At 33.3% G+C, this 18,062-nt stretch overlaps 3 protein-coding genes across 4 annotated transcripts; 2 read left to right on the top strand and 1 right to left on the bottom strand.

Annotated features, from left to right (window-relative positions):
- Window positions 1-1,385: 1,385 nt before the first annotated feature.
- On the top strand, window positions 1,386-4,258 carry LOC125822931 (BTB/POZ domain-containing protein At3g49900). The gene is made up of 4 exons (XM_049502392.1): window positions 1,386-1,739; window positions 1,896-1,965; window positions 2,829-3,350; window positions 3,475-4,258. Exons 1-4 carry the CDS (start codon window positions 1,594-1,596, stop codon window positions 4,231-4,233), a joined length of 1,497 nt encoding a protein of 498 aa, XP_049358349.1. The 5' UTR covers window positions 1,386-1,593; the 3' UTR covers window positions 4,234-4,258.
- Window positions 4,259-9,243: 4,985 nt separating this feature from the next.
- Window positions 9,244-14,137, top strand: LOC125822943 (adenylyl-sulfate kinase 3). Its single transcript, XM_049502404.1, has 7 exons — window positions 9,244-9,687; window positions 10,635-10,775; window positions 12,758-12,907; window positions 12,990-13,108; window positions 13,206-13,290; window positions 13,580-13,626; window positions 13,896-14,137. The coding sequence occupies exons 1-7, from the start codon at window positions 9,402-9,404 to the stop codon at window positions 13,992-13,994; spliced, it is 927 nt and encodes a 308-aa protein (XP_049358361.1). The 5' UTR covers window positions 9,244-9,401; the 3' UTR covers window positions 13,995-14,137.
- A 1,307-nt stretch (window positions 14,138-15,444) lies between these two features.
- Window positions 15,445-17,857, bottom strand: LOC125822950 (uncharacterized). Of its 2 annotated transcripts, XM_049502410.1 has the most exons (5): window positions 17,535-17,857; window positions 17,084-17,234; window positions 16,026-16,096; window positions 15,674-15,903; window positions 15,487-15,577 (listed from the first exon to the last, which is right to left on the bottom strand). In XM_049502410.1, exons 1-4 carry the CDS (start codon window positions 17,766-17,768, stop codon window positions 15,679-15,681), a joined length of 681 nt encoding a protein of 226 aa, XP_049358367.1. In that variant the 5' UTR covers window positions 17,769-17,857; the 3' UTR covers window positions 15,487-15,577; window positions 15,674-15,678. The 2 variants fall into 2 exon arrangements, with proteins under 2 accessions (XP_049358366.1, XP_049358367.1); XM_049502409.1 differs by having other exon boundaries at window positions 15,445-15,903; window positions 17,535-17,856.
- Window positions 17,858-18,062: the final 205 nt, after the last annotated feature.

Genomic DNA, 18,062 nt, shown 5'->3' with positions numbered 1-18,062 from the left:
GAGGGCAAAAATAATTGGAACCTATTCTTCTCTCTTTGACGTCGCATTCAAGTTCTTGAACTCCTTTTAACTCCAGCCACGTCCCTTAAAGCGTTTGAACTTTTTTTATTAGTATTATTTTTAACAATCCTTCTTTTGTGCAGCCAAGAGTAATTTAGATGAAATCTTATTGAGATGTGGTAAATGAGTGGGTTGAGCTAAATTTGGATGAGTGGAGATGAAGTGAGTTAAAAAGGTTAGATTATTGATCTGTTCAAAAGTTACTTGAGTTGAATGGGCTAAAATACGGGTCAAAATCTAACCCCCTCAATTCTTACTAAGTTATAATTGTTTTATTTGTTCTTCTATAATCTTTCACTACATAATAAAATTGTTATTTTTCTTTATTATGACTATATATACATCAAATTTTTAAAAAATGTCTTTTTGAAAATATTTTGACCAGATTTCAAAAGAATTAATTTGACTAGATATCAATCCAAAATTGATGGGTTAAGCTAATAAATGGGTGAGACAATAATCAACCCAAACTTGAATGAATTGAACGAGTTATGATTGCATGAGCTAATTTTGTTATATCTAGTTATATATTTGACCGGGCTCTAAATATTGATCATTAATAATTCTTATTAATTATACTTCTCCAATTAAATCCCTACTTAATACAATTTTAAAAGTTTCTTTGACCATCAAAACAAGGAGAATACTAACAAAAAAATAGTCATTGCTCTATTTATATTTTCTTTAATTAGGTGAATGCATCACTCATAATGCTATCACAGGTGTCAACAAAACGGAACAACCATGAATAATAATTTAATGTAAATATAAACATAAACAATTACGATAATAATTCCATAAAATAAAGTAATAATTACTCAATTAACACCCCCCTCCCCCCCCCCCCCCTTTTGAATGAGTCTCTTATTTAGTTCAATTTGGCACAACTACATGCACCGCTCCTGAAAGCGATAGCTTCCACCTCTCCTTCAATAGTATTTGCCATTGTCATTTCATAGACAAGCTTAGACTCTTTTTTTTTTTCAGTATTTGAAATTTCTTACTAATTCAGATTCACATTGAATATATGTGAGGATATTTCTTTGGTGCTGCCATTTGGTAAACAGGTTTAGTACATCTCTTTTCAACCTTAGAAACAAATTAATGATCGCCATATTCTATTTTTGGTAAAATATTTGTTTCTCTTCCGTCCAGTGTAGCTTTCCAACCGTTTGGACTAGTCAGGTTCTGTGCAGTTTGATGGGTTTTTAAGGAAAGTGGAGATTTACATAAGAAAGCAAATCAGATTGCAAAATTACCATTCAATAGTACTCACAAAAGGAAGCAAGTAATTTTGAATTTCCATTCCCAAAAAATTATTAAGGGAAAAAAGCATTTATTACCTTACCTGCAAATAATTAATGCCTCTCAACTACATTATTACCAGCGGGGAAATAATTCTCTTTTTCACCTCCTCTATTTCCTTGATTTCTCCATTAGTACTCAGCCCCTAAAATCATAAAACAAAAAACGTAACGTTTTCAGCGGAAGCAGTAGAACTGGGCTGCAAGGTGAAAATTAAAGGGGTTGGCCATGGAAGCCATCAGAAATTGGGCAGATTTAGGGATTGTTGATACTATTTATGAAGACGATGCTGAAGATTCCTCTACTACTTCTCTTTCGATCTCTCCAGGAATCTCTCCATCTCCTTCACCTCCCCGCTCTAGGGTCGTCTCCTGGTAATAATTTAATTACTTATACATATATGTTTCTTATATGTTGTCTGTCTTTTTTAAAATTATAGGAATTGGAGGTTTATACGATTTACTAAAATGTGAATTTACTTCAATAAACATGGTTTACGCTTGATTTTTTATCTGCATTTGTTATTTAAGGTCCAAAGTTACTGGAAATGAGACTGATGTAGTCATACATGTTGAGAGCTCACGTTTTCGCTTACACAAGGTACTTTCATGCTCCAATCATTTTTCATTTTTCACCTTTATCTTTTCCTCCTTTTTTACCCATGGGTAAATTGATTCAGAAGGAACTTGTTCCTTTTTTAATTTGTTTTTTTGTTTCTTCGACAATTTTTTTCTTTAAAATTATTGACTTGTTGGTGTGTTGTTGCTACATCTCCATCAATCTGAACAGGACTAAAGTTGACCGAATAATTTGTTTATTTGTTCGTATCTTAACATAAACTTAAGTTAAATTGTTTCAACACAAATCTATACTATCTGTCTGTCTATACATAAATATGAAAACTATTTCACAAACAATACAAGAATTAACATGATAAGATGTTCAAGTTCAAACAGTATAAGTACAGAAGGACACTAAAATAAAATGTTAATATGAGATGCAATTGTCTAGTCATCAAGGCCCATTCCTAGTTACTACATATTTCCAGAATACCCCTTTCTTCTTTCATTTTTAGAATACCTGATTGCAAAAATTTACTAGTATTTTCCTACAGAAATAAGTGTTGCATTAACAAATTAAAAATAAAATAAAATTATCCCTTAAAAGTTAAAAAGACTAAATAGTTTTGAGTTTTATTTTGGACTACTAAATTCTCACCACTTCTTTTTCTTTTGTTTTCAAAAGGTTTGAATATTTCAAGATATAAAATAGACCTATTATATTTTACAGTTCTTATAATTCAAATTGACACTAGCTTTTGGAAATATCCACTACATAATTGAAGATCATAAAATTGTTTTACAATTATGCACTTGATAGCTGTGCCTACAACTGAAGTGTACATTTCTCAATTAATGCAAAAACTGGGGGCATTTACTGAGTATTTACTAAATTTACCGTAGGATCCGTTGGCAGCAAGGAGTGGATTTCTAAAAAGAAAGCTGAAGGGTCTGTCCGAATTAACCCTCTCTCCGCCGTTAAAGATAACGGCCGAAACATTCTCTTTGATCGCAGAGTTTTGTTATGACTCGCACATCGTCGTTACGCCGTTTAACGTCGCCGCTCTTCATACGGCGGCGGAATTGCTAGAGATGGCGGAGGCTAATAACATTGCGGGTGGCGAAAACTTGGCTCAGAAAACGGAAGCATATTTCCGCCGTGTAATTGCCGTTAATCGTGAATATGCATCGATCGTGCTGCGTTCTTGTGTTTCTCTGCTCCCGGAGTGTGAAACGACATCGTCACTGTTGAGTAGATGTATTGAAGCGTTAAGTTTGGTAGACAACGGTGACAGCATTATGAAGTGCCTCAGCGAAGTTAAAGAGTTGCGGCCTGTGGAATTTCAGTTAATCGTGATGTCCATGAATCGGTGGTTGAGTGGAAGCCATGATCAGCTCTATAGAGTTGTTGACCTTTATCTTAAGGTAAGATACCCCCAATCCCAATTTACAAAATTCAAACTATATCACACAAATTGGAACTAAGAGAGTATAAATTTTTAATCTAGTTCATTCCTTTAATTTGTTAGTTACGCTGTTCTTTCAACAGGAATACAAGGGGAAGATAACAGATGAAGAAAAAATCATAATGTGCAATTACATCGACTGTAGCATCCTTTCGCCACAACTTCTCATGCATGCGGTCCAAAACGCCAGAATGCCATTAAGGTTTGTGGTCCAAGCCATGTTCATTGAGCAATTGAGCACCCGCCGCTCTATCCTAACGTCCACTGCTGCTGACAACCACGATCATCACATTGATCTTCTCCGAAGCAAAAACGATGTCAGTTTGGGTGCAATTCTCGAGCGAGACGCAGCACTTCGTCAAGTGTCACAGCTTAAGGCAGCTATGAACGCCACAAGCTCACGAATCCAGAGTTTAGAGCAAGAGTTGAGTGGCATGAAGAAACTTCTTAACGAATCAGATCAAAACGTGAAGAATAATTTGTCCCATAACTCTGCTCGCTCTGCTAGTTTTCGATTGAGTTCCGAGAATAAGATCGATAGAGGACAAATTGGATCAGTTTCATCAGCAAGCTTCCGGATACTTACCGCTAGAGATAGAGCGGTTATGGGATCGTCTAATTCATCAGAAGTATCTTACGAGGAAAATACGAAAGTGGAAAAGATAAATTTTAGTAGAAGGTTTATGAATGGATTGAAGAGCGCATTCCGAGTATCAAAGAAGAAAACAGAGACAAAGGTGGAAAATGTAAAAGAGGCCGAAGATGGTAAACAACAACATGGGGAAGTTGTGGTGATAAAGAAGGATGTGCCTTTTCGCAGGCAGCCTCGTTCTCTAGATTAAAAAAATAAAGTCCTTCGTTTGCACAATTTTTATGTGTTACTTGAGGTTTTGTTGAATTTGTTTTCTCCTATTGGTAAACAACAACATGGGGAAGTTAGCGTTTTTCAAAATTGATTTGGGGACTGGTATAGGATTTAAATTGTGTTACTAGTTGCTTGACTTGTATTGCTTTCCAAATTGTTTTCTCGATGTGAGACCATGTCCGCACACCACACAATTCATAGTTTGTTTGGTTGAGTAGAAGTGTTTGGTGAGCTTTTAGGAAAAATAATAGTAGTATAATTAGTAATAAAACATGAAAAGAATAGTTTCTCCCCAAAAAAATATATATATTAAAAGTAGAAGGTTGTTTTAATTGTCCTTCTGGCGAACTACTGAAAAGCTGTAGTAACTCTTTAGAATTTCAATTGTATACTTGTATCTCAAATTATAAATTGGTCTGAGTGGCATGTGCAAACTAAATTCTCAATTATGCTATACAGAGTGTAGTCCAATAAAAATAACGTGATTTATTAATACGTTCACATGTGACTTATTTAAAGAGGCTGAAATTAAACCATATGTGACTGTTGTAAACCTGAAGGGAAGATAGAGAAAAGATCTTGGTTGCCAGCATTTCGGTGGGCTTCATGTATGCAAATCTGAATTAATCAGTATTTCAAAATGAAATATGGACGTTATTTTTGGGAAAAGAAAGGTTTGTACGTAAATAGTTTATAACTACTATTTCTAGTGCTTGGTAATTTCCTTTTTTTATTTCACATTTGGTACCCGCATAGCTTTAGGAGTCCGATTATTTTGAATTCGCGCCTCAATGAATTACTCAATCATAAACTGACGTTGAGTTGAGTTTTCATTTGATCATACATTTTGAAGTTGAAACTTGAAATGTAAAAAAAAAAAAAAAAAAAAAAAAAGGTGAAAGACACAAACAAAAATTCTAAATAATATGTTAAAATCGAGTCATCGATAAGATGTTTATCAAAGAGATTTTATTTTGAAAAATTGAGTTTTTAAAATTGTGTTCGAATATGAATTTACGTGGAAAAAGAATATAGCTTTGTGCGTGAAAGTTCTATAAAAAACAAGGAATCTTAGAAGCTAAGTTAGTTTGGCTACATAAATTTCTACCTTGATGATGAAGATTTGATTCACCATCTTGTAATATCCTTCCCCATCCTCAATTTTATTTATAAAAATAAATATAAAGTCCCCAAAACTCAATCAAATTGGAATTTAAAAAATATTTGAAGACCAAATTTTCTCCTCTTGTGACCGGCTTAGATTTCCATTCCGCGGAGATGCCAAACTTTAATAAGTGTTTAACCAGACTTTGGATTAGATTTTAAAATTTTATTTTTTTAATATTTATTTTGACTGTATACATATTTTTAATATGATCAAAATATATTTATTTGATTATAAAAGTTGTTCAAGAGTTTCAAACTCTATTAAATTTTACAATCAAATAAATATTTAAATAAATTTTAAAATTTAATTCAAATATTTGATTGGTTAAGATTTGGAGTCAATTCCCTAAATGGTCACTCAAGTTTATGGAATTGCCTTAAAATATCATTTATGTTTCATTTAGGACCAAAATATCACTATTTTCCTCCAAATATACTTACCACTTCAAAAGTCCCCTCTCTCCAAGTTGGCATGCCATGTCATTGAAGCCTTTTTTTTTTTTCTAAATAATAGACTTATTTAATTAATCAAACTCAATTAACTAAAATAATGATCTTGTTGTTTTTTAATTATATATATATATATATATATATTGAACAAAAATTTTCATACTTAAAAATCTTTTATCATAATTAACTTTTTATTTTTTTATGCTATGAAGAATAGTTTTTTTTAAAACTTACTATAATGTCATCAATTTTGAATACTTATAAAAACATATATTCAAAAAATATTGATATATAAATCACTGATCAAAATTAAATTAAAAACAAAAGTTAAATAATAAACTTCTCCTTTTTACCAACTATTTTGTCAACCTTACAAATTTATTTGAATACTTTTATGAAAAAAATTACTTAAAATTTTCAAATAATTTACTTAGAGATTTCAAAAATTCTCAGGTAACAATTGCACACAAAAAAAATCATTGAATTTTATTTGGTAGAAAAATATGAAGGAATTAGATATTTTAAAAGTATTTTTTTTATAATCTTCATAAATTCTCACGTAATTTATATATTTGTTTTGTAGAGGCATAAGTTTAATGAATTAAAAAGGTCTATTATTCTTTTTTTTTTAAATGATGATTTAATGACATGACATATCAACTAGAATAGAATGAGACTTTTGAGGTATTAGTATATTATAATAATAATATTGTAAGCATGAATTTCAAAGTACACAATTAATTATATTGTAATAGTTAATTGACATTTAATATTATTAATTCATTATACAGTTTATGATTAATTGATGTAAGTTAACATTCATGAGTGATTTGCATATCGATATTTTTTTTTGAATATATGTGTTTATAAGTATTTAAAATTGATGACAATATAGTATATTTTAAAACCCTATTTTTTCATAGCATAAAAAAAAAGTTTAATTATGATAAAAGATTCTTCCGTATGAAGTTTTCTTCTTAATAAACAAATATATATATATATATATATATATATATATATATATATATATATATATATATATATATATTAAAAATAATAAGATTATTATTTTAGTTAAATGAGTTTGATAAATTGAATAAGTCTATTATTTCAAAAAAGACTTTTAATAACATGGCAGGCCAACTAGGAGAGAGTAAAGTTTTTAAAGTTTTAAGTATATTTGGAGGAAAATAGTTATAGTTGGGTGATATTTTGATCTTAAGTGAAACATAAATGATATTTCAAGGCAATTCCCTAAACTTGGGTGACCATTTATGGAATTGACTCTTAAAATTTGGCATCTGAATAGAATGGAAATCAAAGGTGTACCGAGATGGAGTGGGATCTTCCTTGTACATTCCACTCATGACTCATGAACATGACAAAAAATAATGACTAGGATTCAGTTCATCTTGTTTTTTGTTCTTTTAGGGGACGGATAAGGTCGTGTGATAATTAGAAAAGAGAACCACCGAAAAATAAAATATACAGAGAATATATCTTTTGATTAGACTAAGTAATATATCCTCGTTAAAAAGTGATGCATATATATTTTAATTGTCTAATAAATGATGTATATTTATTCTTTTCGTTAATAAATTTGTATTTACCTAATTGAAAAAAATTATAACACTGATTTTTTAATTTTAAAAATATCACGCGGTGATTGGTGATCTTTAAAAATTATCTCACCTCTTTTCTATGCCTCTAGATCCGACCCAAAAATAATATTTTTTCTTCTACTCAGTCATAAAATTGATTTAGATCGGATCTAAATAGAGGCAGAATTGATTTGTTTTAATTGGATCGGGTTTGGGTGAGTAAAAAAAAATGGATGACGTAATTTTGTAAGCCACATGACATTTTTGAATTTTAAAAAATCAATTTTGAGATTTTCTTTAAAAAAATTCTATATGTTAACGAAAAGGGTAAATTATAATATTTATTAAATGATAAGAGTATATATGCACTATTTGTTAGATGACAAGGATATATAAAGTTCGTTTGGGTTGACTTTAAAAAGTAACTTTTAAAAGTGCTGAAAGTTATTTTTAGAATAAGTAGTTATGCGTTTGGATAAAAGTGTTGCCGCTGGAAAAAATTGTTGATGTGTTTGGTACGTAAGTGCTGTTAAACAATTTCTTTTATATCAAAATGCCTGAAATCACCTTAAAGTTATTACATTATAAAAAGTTGATAACTTTAAGATTTGAGAATTTCTTTTAAAAAAAATAAGTTGATTAAGTTACAACCATATCATAACTGAAATTGAAACTCTTATCGGTGGGCTAAAACTTGCCATTGCTCATAAGCTGAATTCCATAGAGATTGAAATTGATTCCACAAATTTAATTGACGCACTGAATCCTCTATCACTTCTTGCAGATTACTTATGAAGAAGTTGGGAAATTCAGTGGTCCGCCATAACTTTCAAATTTCGTCATGCCAACAAAGTAGCAGATTTTTTGTGCAAAATAGGTACCAAGCTAACACCATCCTCACAATCTATTATCATATTCACTCCACCAGATCCAGTCCTAGCTCTAATATAGGCGGACCAGGAGTAGAAACTACTAAACTAGTATTAATGACTAATTGTAATAAGTTAGCGTGTTTTGAGAATCTATCTATAATCACCAGCTATGGTGAAAGTGTAATCGCCACTAGGCTTGTAACCGCTTAATATATATATATATATATGCTCAACTTATTACTTAAGTTAATTTTATATGCACAACTTATTTAGATTTTAAAAATATATAATTTGAATAGATCACGTGAAAGGTTTAAAATGTTTTTTTAATTACATTAATAAGTATTACTTTATTTATTATTCATATATTTCTTCATCATCACAAATCATTTATAAGAGGAATAGTTAAAGAAGGACAAAAGTAATATCTAAAAGAACTGAAGGTACAAAGTAATATTTTTCGTCAAATTTAAATGACTTTTAAATAAAAAAATAAAAAATAGGCAGAGTAATATTTTTTATTTTTGACTTATATTAAATTATTTTTAAATTTATTAAATACTTTTATTTGATCAACTTTTAAGTCAGTTCAAACATACTTTAATCACAGATTTAGAGGGGGTATATTTGGCCCGCTGCCCTTTGAATTATGCAACTTCCATTTTTAATTGAATTTAGACTTTTTATCTACCAAATAAATGATGTTATAATTATTACATTTTTTAATTTTAACTTTAAATAAAGAAATACTAAACTAATGTTAACCAATAACAACAAAGTAAATAGAAAAATATTACTCTAAAAATAAAAATATATTTTAAAAGGGTTAAAAACCATTTCCCCCCTTCAATGGGTCCAAGATGCTAATATTATTTAAGAGAGAAATCTATCGCGTCCGTTTTCTCTCTCGTGAATGTCGTGATCACAACCCTCCCACCAAAGCTCAATCCACCATTCCTAATTTCATTCTTCCTCCCTAGCTTCGGAGTAGTACATTTTTGCTAATATACAATCAATCGATCAAGATTCAAGATTGTTCCCAGTTCAGATGCTTGATGATGACTGTCGTCGGAAACAATGCGTTGATTTGTCGTCCTCAGTCGGAATCTTGCTGTGCGTCGATGAAGTTAGGGGTTTTGAAGCTACCGGCGTGTAATTGCAAAGCTAAATCACTGGGCTTCCACATTACAGGTACCGAGGTGAAAACCACCTTCTTACCGCATGTAAGGAAAACGGAGACTTCTAGAACCGTTCATATCAACGGAAAATCCGCAAGTTCTCATCAGCCAGGATACAATTCAAACGATGAAATCAGCGCAATCGATTTTTCTGGCTTTTCTGGTATTGATATTCTATCTTCTTTTAAAATTTTACTTTATATACATATTTTCCTCCGTTTTCTTGAGACACATTATGTTTGTAACTGCTAATCTATTATGGAATATGCGTGATGTTACTGTTTTGGACTCAAAAGTACATATAGTTTAGAAATTTTAACAGTGTATATTTAACTCTGAATCCTCCATTATCATAAAAAAAAGTAGTTGGTGCAATTAGCAATCACGCCAGCCGGCTTTAAAGTCTTGAATCTCTCTTTCTACGGAAGCACTGCAAAATTCTAATTTCTGACTCATATGCTATTTCCTCTTGTATCCTGTGGAAGAATTAGAAATTCTTTACCTCTGATTTTATCTGGATTGTTTGGACATATCTTTTGTTGTGAACTCAATGAGACATCTACTAGTTTAATTGAGACATCTGCTAATATGAATGATAAGGAGGATGCGACTAGTGATTGTCGCATTGATAAGCCACAGCGGAGTACTAGAAGTGTCACCTAATAGGTTGGACAGTTACTTTTGGGCCGGAAGAAAGTCACGTGAGCAAGGCTACGGTTAGTTATGAAAGTTGTATAAAAGTGTGAGAGCGTAGGAAAAGGGTAGGCAGTTAATTATGATTCTGAATATTCTTACCCTCTTCTTCTGTCTTCTCAACCCAATTCTAGGCTTCTAGTTTCAGATTTCAAGTATATTTCCTTGTATCAGTGCTCCTTACAGTTCCTTTGTTTGTGTCCTATTGTATTGTAATTGTATTCCTTAAAAGATATCAGTTATATGTATAAGAGTTTGTTTGTATTGTGAAAATTGAGAGTGTTCCATCTTTTCTTGCTTATGTGCAATAGACGAACGGGCACTCTTTACTTGTGGCTTATTATTTTCGGTGGAATTATTAAATGTAATTTGAGTGTTAAAAAAGTAATAATTATTGATGGTGAATGATATAACTAGGTAAAAGTATACCCCTGACTTCTACAAATGGGAATTCAACAAACATTGTTTGGCACAAATGCTCTGTAGAGAAAAGTGACAGACAGGAGTTGCTTCAGCAAAGGGGTTGTGTTATATGGATAACTGGTCTCAGTGGTTCAGGTTTGTTTCACATCCCATAAGCTCATACCAGTTATCAATTTTTCCACCTCTCCATCACTTTATATTCTTGCAGATACTTCTTTCCATATGATGTAGATGTACTGTACGTTTCTTTATTTTCTTGGTTTTGTTTTGTTTTCTGTACATGCATATGATGCTTCAGAACAATGCACAAGTCTGAAATGCTTTAATCTTCCATTCTGTTACCAACAAATGCATTTCTAGTTTCTCTGCAAGCTATTTTTCCAACATACTGTGGGACTAAATGCAAATTCAAGATTTAAACCAAAAATGTCGCAACCTAACATTTAATTGATTTTGAAGTACTAGTTAGATAATGTTTTTTCCTATTTAGTTCTTTTTTTTTTCCTTTACAGCCTTGGTCAATGGATTCATCTGAAACTAGCAGAATTCAAAGATGCTTTTGTAGATCATAAGATTAGGCTTACTTATAAGAAGAAAGATTAGGCTGTCTTTCGTTGTTGCATCACATTCAGGGTATTTGTAATGATCCCTTCATTTGCAGTCAGGGGCGAATTTATGTACTAATTTTGGGTCACCCGAACCCGTGGTCATCCGACTAAACTCGATATATTACTTCTATAATTATTAAAGAATATATTAAATTAAAACTTGTTGAACCCGTTCTCAAAATGGTTGGATGGTTCACTGGTACCACTGCAAAATTTCAACTCACAGGTCGCAGGTTCAATCCCAGGCAGCCCCAATTCGCTGCAATTTATTTTTTTTAACTAAAAACACATTTTTCATTAAAAAAAAAAAAAGAAGCTAAATTCTGAAAGTTCTAATAGTCAAAGACTTCAAAAGTTTCCTTTCCACACACTTTTCAAGTTCCAAATTCCAACAATATTTTTCTTCTCTCTTCAAATTTGTTTTCTATTTTCCACACAAAGAAGAACTTCAAGTCAAGAATTTAGAGCATTCTCCTCAATGAAGCTCATCAAAAATGATCTACGTAATAGCATTGGTGAAGAATTTTTGAATGGATGTTTAGTTTGTGAGATAGAGCGGAAGATATTTGAAAATGTAAGTAATGATGCTATTATAGATCGTTTTCAAAATATGAAGTCTCGTCGAGTACAATTGTAAACTGATGATATTTTTTGTGGTAATGTAATTTTTATGTATTGCTCGCTTAGTTATTGTTATTATAAAAAAAAATTATCTTATCTTTAAAGCAATGGTGCACCCGTTTTCTTAAAATCCTGGATTCGCCTCTGTTTGCAGTAGCATGTTGATATTTGATTATGATTTTTTAGTTACTAGATGGTTAATTGTGGAATTCATGCTAACTGTATTCCTTCTTGAAAGTCTTAGATCAGCATTCAGCTATAGTATTCCTTCTTGAAAGTCTTAGATCAGCATTCAGCTATAGTATACTCCTGCAGTTTTATGCTCTCCGCTTCACGCTTAGCTGATTACACTAAAAGATCAAGAAATAACAGAATCATTTAAGTATAAGATTTTGGATAGTTATCCTACCAGAAGTTTGCTTGATGAATACGAATTTTGCTTAAGAAGCCATTCATCAGTAGACAAGGGAATAATAATCTGAAAACCTGGAGTTGTTTCTAAAATAATGGAAAACAGCATGTCAGCATTCAAATGGTTCATTCGATTGCAATTTCAACCTGGTCTCTTTCAAACTGCCTAGTTGAATTTAAAAATTATTTGTAAACATGCTGGCTTAAGTTATTATAAGTGTAGATATAATTGGAAGCCCATGGAATGATTGTAGCAAAACATCTTAATACACGACAAGTTATTTTGTTCTCTTGACATTGCTTAAATTCTTTATTTTTTTATTCCTCCCCCCTCAAAAAAAAAAAGGAGGAGGGATCAAGCAATACTTTTATCCTTATTGCTCGTATTGCCTGGTTTCTGTCTTCAGTCTATGAGGCATGAGCTGTTTGCATTGGCACTTCCTGTTTTTAATTTTTATATATTAAACATATTTTCAGGGAAGAGCACTGTGGCATGTGCTCTAGGTCGCGGTTTACATGCTAGAGGAAAACTCACTTATATTCTTGATGGTGATAATGTTCGCCATGGTCTAAATCGTGACCTTAGTTTTGCAGCTGAAGATCGGGCAGAAAATATAAGGCGGATCGGTTGGTTGCTACCTTCTCCACATTTCAAAGCCATCATATTGTTCCTTCTGGGATCTAATAATTGCAAATGGTTATTTTACAGGGGAAGTGGCTAAGCTTTTTGTGGATGCTGGAGTTATTTGCATTGCCAGTTTGATATCTCCCTACAGAGAGGAGCGAGATGCTTGCCGTGCTTCACTACCTGAAGGGGATTTCATTGAGGTTTGTACAATCATTGGTACTCAATGGATTAGCTTCTCAAGTGACACCTTGATTGTTTGGCATATCTAAACAGCTGTTTGAGTTGGCTAATTTTTAGGTGTTCATGGATGTTCCTCTACATGTATGTGAGGCAAGGGATCCTAAGGGATTGTATAAGCTAGCTCGAGCAGGAAAGATAAAAGGTTCTATCTGTTATCTCGGCATCTCTTCCTTTTGTGACTAGGAAGTATATTATGTAGTTGTATACTTGAATACACTCTTGCACTAATGAATTGGATTAATTTTGAGAAAGAAAGAGAATTGAGTTTGATTCTCTCTCTTAGCTATTAAAGCTACCTGGTCCTTGAACTTTTGTGTCCCTGCTGCTGTAGGCAGGAGATCCCCCTCTCCTCTGCTGATTTTGTTTTTGTGTCACTTGGTTGAACTTAGCTCTTGAAGGTGATTATAATGTGGGATTTTGCCAATTTGCAGGTTTTACTGGTATTGATGATCCTTATGAGCCACCGTTGAAATCAGAGGTAAGACAAGTTTCTCTTCTTGCTCAAACTAATTTGACATGCTGATCGATTTGAGGATAGAGTGGTAGCTCATATATTCAGTAATTGTCAGTATTCAGATAGTCAACATTTCCCTAACTTTAGGGACTTGTACTACATTTTGAAACTGAAGATAAGTAATTTCAATCGTTCTGTTTATGCCATTGAGACTCAACTTTCTTTGGATGTGGGCTCAATTGCATTATGGCTTTTTCTCTAAGCTCTAATTATATCTGGTCTTTGTTGTGCAGATAGTGTTGCGTCAGAACCAAGGGCTATGTGATTCTCCTGATGACTTTGCTGATGTAGTGATCTCATACTTGGACAAAAATGGATACCTGAAAGCTTAACTGTTCAGGACCTTATGTTCAAGCGAGATTCAGAGAGATTTAGTTTCCCCTGTGTATAAGTGGAAAATGATGTATATAGATTTAGTTTGTAAACTGAAGGTTAGCACTGCTATTATACAACGCTTATGATCATATCACAGAAAGAAGCATTGCATTCATGTGCTAATTTGAAATATTGTCTTCTAAACTTGCTTCTAGAAACCCTGAACAGACTTAACTTTGGGAGTATCCCCTTACCCCTAATCTTGTTCAAGTGAAGCTAATAACGATGTTTAGTTTCTAGAAACAAGAACCATAATTGAGGTTTGGTTTTCAAATCAAACATGGGCTCTTGGTAGTTTATTGATATGGTTTCTTCATCTAACCAGTCAACGAGAACAAATAGATAAAATAATAGCAGGAAAATGAATAAACAAAAATCAGAACTTAATTTTGGATTTGCATACAGAAGTTGCATTCTGGAATTTGGTGAAAACTGAGATGTCACAGGTGCTAACTGTTCTGGCTTTGAGCTTCAAGACCTTCCATACAGTGACCTTCCCATGTAAAGCGGTTGACGAAGTAAAATTCAAGCAACCAGAGAATAGATCTCCTAAGAAATTAGGATTCTTAAAGAAACCATCTGAATCAATTAGCACAGTTGTGTTCAAATCATGATCTGCTCTAGCTGGAATAGTGTCTGCTTCAATTAGTGCTTCTGCTGCTGGATCTCCGCGATAAGTCACATAAGCTCTGCTACTGTCATACTTGAAGCTACCATAATTCCTGTTATGGATAGTGAGGATTAGGCCAATTGTTATGTTGAGGTGAATTGCTGGAAATGGCTCTAATCTTACTGTCTCTAATGCGACAGACTGAGTTGTGACTTTTGGACTTTTTGGCTTTAGGATAGTGAAATATAGAGTAATGGCAACGATAAGAAGAATAATTAAGAGAATTGCTGTGATGCCGCAGCCTATTTTGAGGGCTTTCTTTGTCCTTGAATTGCAGCATCCCATGGTGCAGTTTCTGCTGAGAAGAATAAAGGGAGATTTAGAGGGTATTTACACCATGAGTGTTGATGATTACTCATTGAAGGATCAGCATGTGGAGATTATTCCTAGGTGGCTTTGTATTAACCGATTATTAGACGGTTCAATTCCTTATGTTCAAGTTTTCTGAGATTTTTTGGCTGCTTCTCATTTGTCACTGTAATGGTGATGATAACAATAGAAGAAGAGTTGTTTAGTTGAGGTTGTACAAGTTTACAAGTATTTAAGCTTCTTGTTTGTATCTACTAATACATTGAGGGCTTGTCAGGTCTGCGCAGCTACTTCTTTAAAAAAAAAAAAAAAACATGGACCAAAGAATTACTAGCGCCCCTTCACTAATAACACCGGGCGATCCTCAGTTACAAATGAATGCAGAAATGCTTTGCCTTGACACCAATTGCCAGTGGCCGTATTAATAACCAAAATTTTAAACTTAATATAGAAATGTCAAAAGAATTTAATCAGACGGAACTTCTTCTTCCTTTTTTTGGCAATACAGTAACAGTGTCAATGTCTTTTTCTGGAACTGACAAGGACAACAGCTCAGGTGGCCTAACATAAAATACAGGCTCAAATGAGCCATAGAAACTTTAAAGAGTAAAAGAAATGAAAGATGAGTGCTGAATAATGGAAGCGTAGTCCATCTACAGGTGTTAACGTCGTTGAAGCCTTGACTGCATATCTCTGGCCACAGCAGGGAGCCATCTCTCCCCCCTAATTTTTTTTAATGCTGCAACTCTTTCTTCCTCTCTTTTGGCAGCTGCTTTAGCTGCAGCTTCTCTTGATTCTAGTCTAGCCAATGATTTCTGGCAAGCATTTTTAGATGCAGCTAAAATATCCATCCCATCAACAGCAATGGACTTGATTTGGTTTTTGAACTGTGGCAACCATAATGGGCCGAGTGAGAAGGTGAAATAACAAAACAGCGGAGGTGGAAAGAGAGTTCAAAATAAAAGATTTCACCAACTATGAATCAAAACGAGAAGTAGAAAAGACAAACCTCTTTTGAGTTCTCCTCAAGTTCCTTCCCAGGACGAATTCTTGGTTTCTTTCTGGGTTTTTGGAGTTCGTCTAGCAACAAAGCAGGGACACAAATGTTTTAGTTTTAGGCTCTAGTCTTACTACTGACATCTACAGTGTGCACCCTCTCAACAATATGCAGCTATAGTTGCTCAGATAGCAATGTGTTCAGGCGGCGAAGGAGGCAAAGAAGGTAAAACCCACCTCATTCACCTAGTTCTCCCTCCTGTAAGTCATTGGGCGATGAATCCATTCCGCGGTGTATTTGTCTAAGAACAGTTAGTTCACGACACCCATCCTTTCCCTGGCCCCTTAATCAAAATAAATTAGAAAAAAGAGACGTTTTTATGTCCGCTTATCTATTCACCCCACTGTATGCCTAAAATTTTTGTGTGCTTACTCCACAAGTTCTATATGAATTTTCATCATTCCTTTCAATCACATCCTTGACTTTCTCCATCTAAGTAGTGACCATCAGAACAAATTAATTCCAATCATATTAGTCTAGTAAGTAAAGTGAAACGCACTAAACAAACCCCCCACCCCCAAAATTTCTGTAGTTTGGTCACTTGACTCCTCAAAATTTAAGGGTAGTCATTCAGCAGATTATTCCTTTTGTTAGTTTCTGCTAAGTGTTAACATCTCTACTAAAGCGATGAAAGAGTAGGTGAAACAAAAATTCGAAATCTAAACGATAGCCTGGAAATTTAGGATGAAGGAATGCAAGTTGCTGTTAGAATTTAGAAATTAGCCTGGCTCTTCCCGCCAGCATGGCTAAAGACATTTTTATTTATTAAGAATAAATAAGTATGGGAACACTGTAGCATGGCTTTTCCATTATGCATCTAATAAACTTTTATCCCATAAGTGAAAGCAAGTTAACACAGTATCAAGCTTACGCTTCTATTAAACAAGGTTGGTCAATGTAGTAAAAGGTGGGATTTAAGAATGTTAAGCAAACAAACAACAAACAACAAACAAATTTTAGCAGACATAACAATCATCAAATTACTTGCTTGATATTTTCTTTTCTTTTACCTGTGTGATCAAACACAATCCCAGGTGGAGCACGCCTAAACAACCGGACTCCACCTCCATTCATTGAGGGTGTATCTTCCTGTGAAGCATCATCAATGTCTCTCACTATGTCTAAAGTCTTGTCTAAAATGTCTTCTAAAGTCTTCAGGCCCTGTTAGTGTCCATTCATGAAATTTATTCATCAAGCAATGACCGCAATAGCAAAAACATGATAGACCAAAATGTTGTTGAAGGCAAAATTACTACAATCTTATCAGTTCCAATTGTCATGTTATTAGTGCTAGCATGATAAGACATACTATAATTAGGCTATGAGAATAGAGATAAAAGACTCCCTAGAATCAAATCTATCAAAATGAAGGGATTTCTAGAGTATTAAAATAACATCATTGGAACACTCAGTTAACAAGAGTTGCAAGGTGTATACTCAGGTAAGCAAATGAGAAAGTACCTTTATTTGATAATGTTTGAGCTTCCGGGGTTGGATAGTATCTATTTCATCTTCTTGGAATGGATGGGTGATAGATTCTCCGTTAGTAGCAGTGGCTGATGAATGAACTTTGGCGGTAGTTTTGCCGAATGTAGTTGTAGCAGCAACAGAATCTATGGCGGCTCTCCAATCAGCATCTCCATCCTCTTCACTGCTGCTGCTGCTACTCGTGCTTCTTCTCCGGTCACCACCCATCGTCGCTGATTGCTGAGTAGTTTTTCCTGGGTTTCCGGCGGCGACAGTGTTGGCCCAAACAGTTTGAGTTACGACGAAGTAGTACTGGGCCTCAAGCCTCTAATTCATTGGGCTGAATATAGAGCCCGTTTGGATTAACTTTTAAAAAAAAAAATTAAAATTTAAATCACAAATTTTTTTAAAACTTCGTATTGAATTAAACTATAACTTATAAATTGAGACGAATTATATGATATAATTGTTCCTTTTTTCTTTCCCTTTCGACTTTTAAGATATTTCGAATATATTTCATAA

Source organism: Solanum verrucosum, unplaced genomic scaffold (assembly GCF_900185275.1).
Source record: "Solanum verrucosum unplaced genomic scaffold, falcon-dt-bn FXZP01000103.1, whole genome shotgun sequence".
Classification (NCBI taxonomy): domain Eukaryota; kingdom Viridiplantae; phylum Streptophyta; class Magnoliopsida; order Solanales; family Solanaceae; genus Solanum; species Solanum verrucosum.
This window is presented reverse-complemented; position numbering and strand designations above follow the sequence as displayed.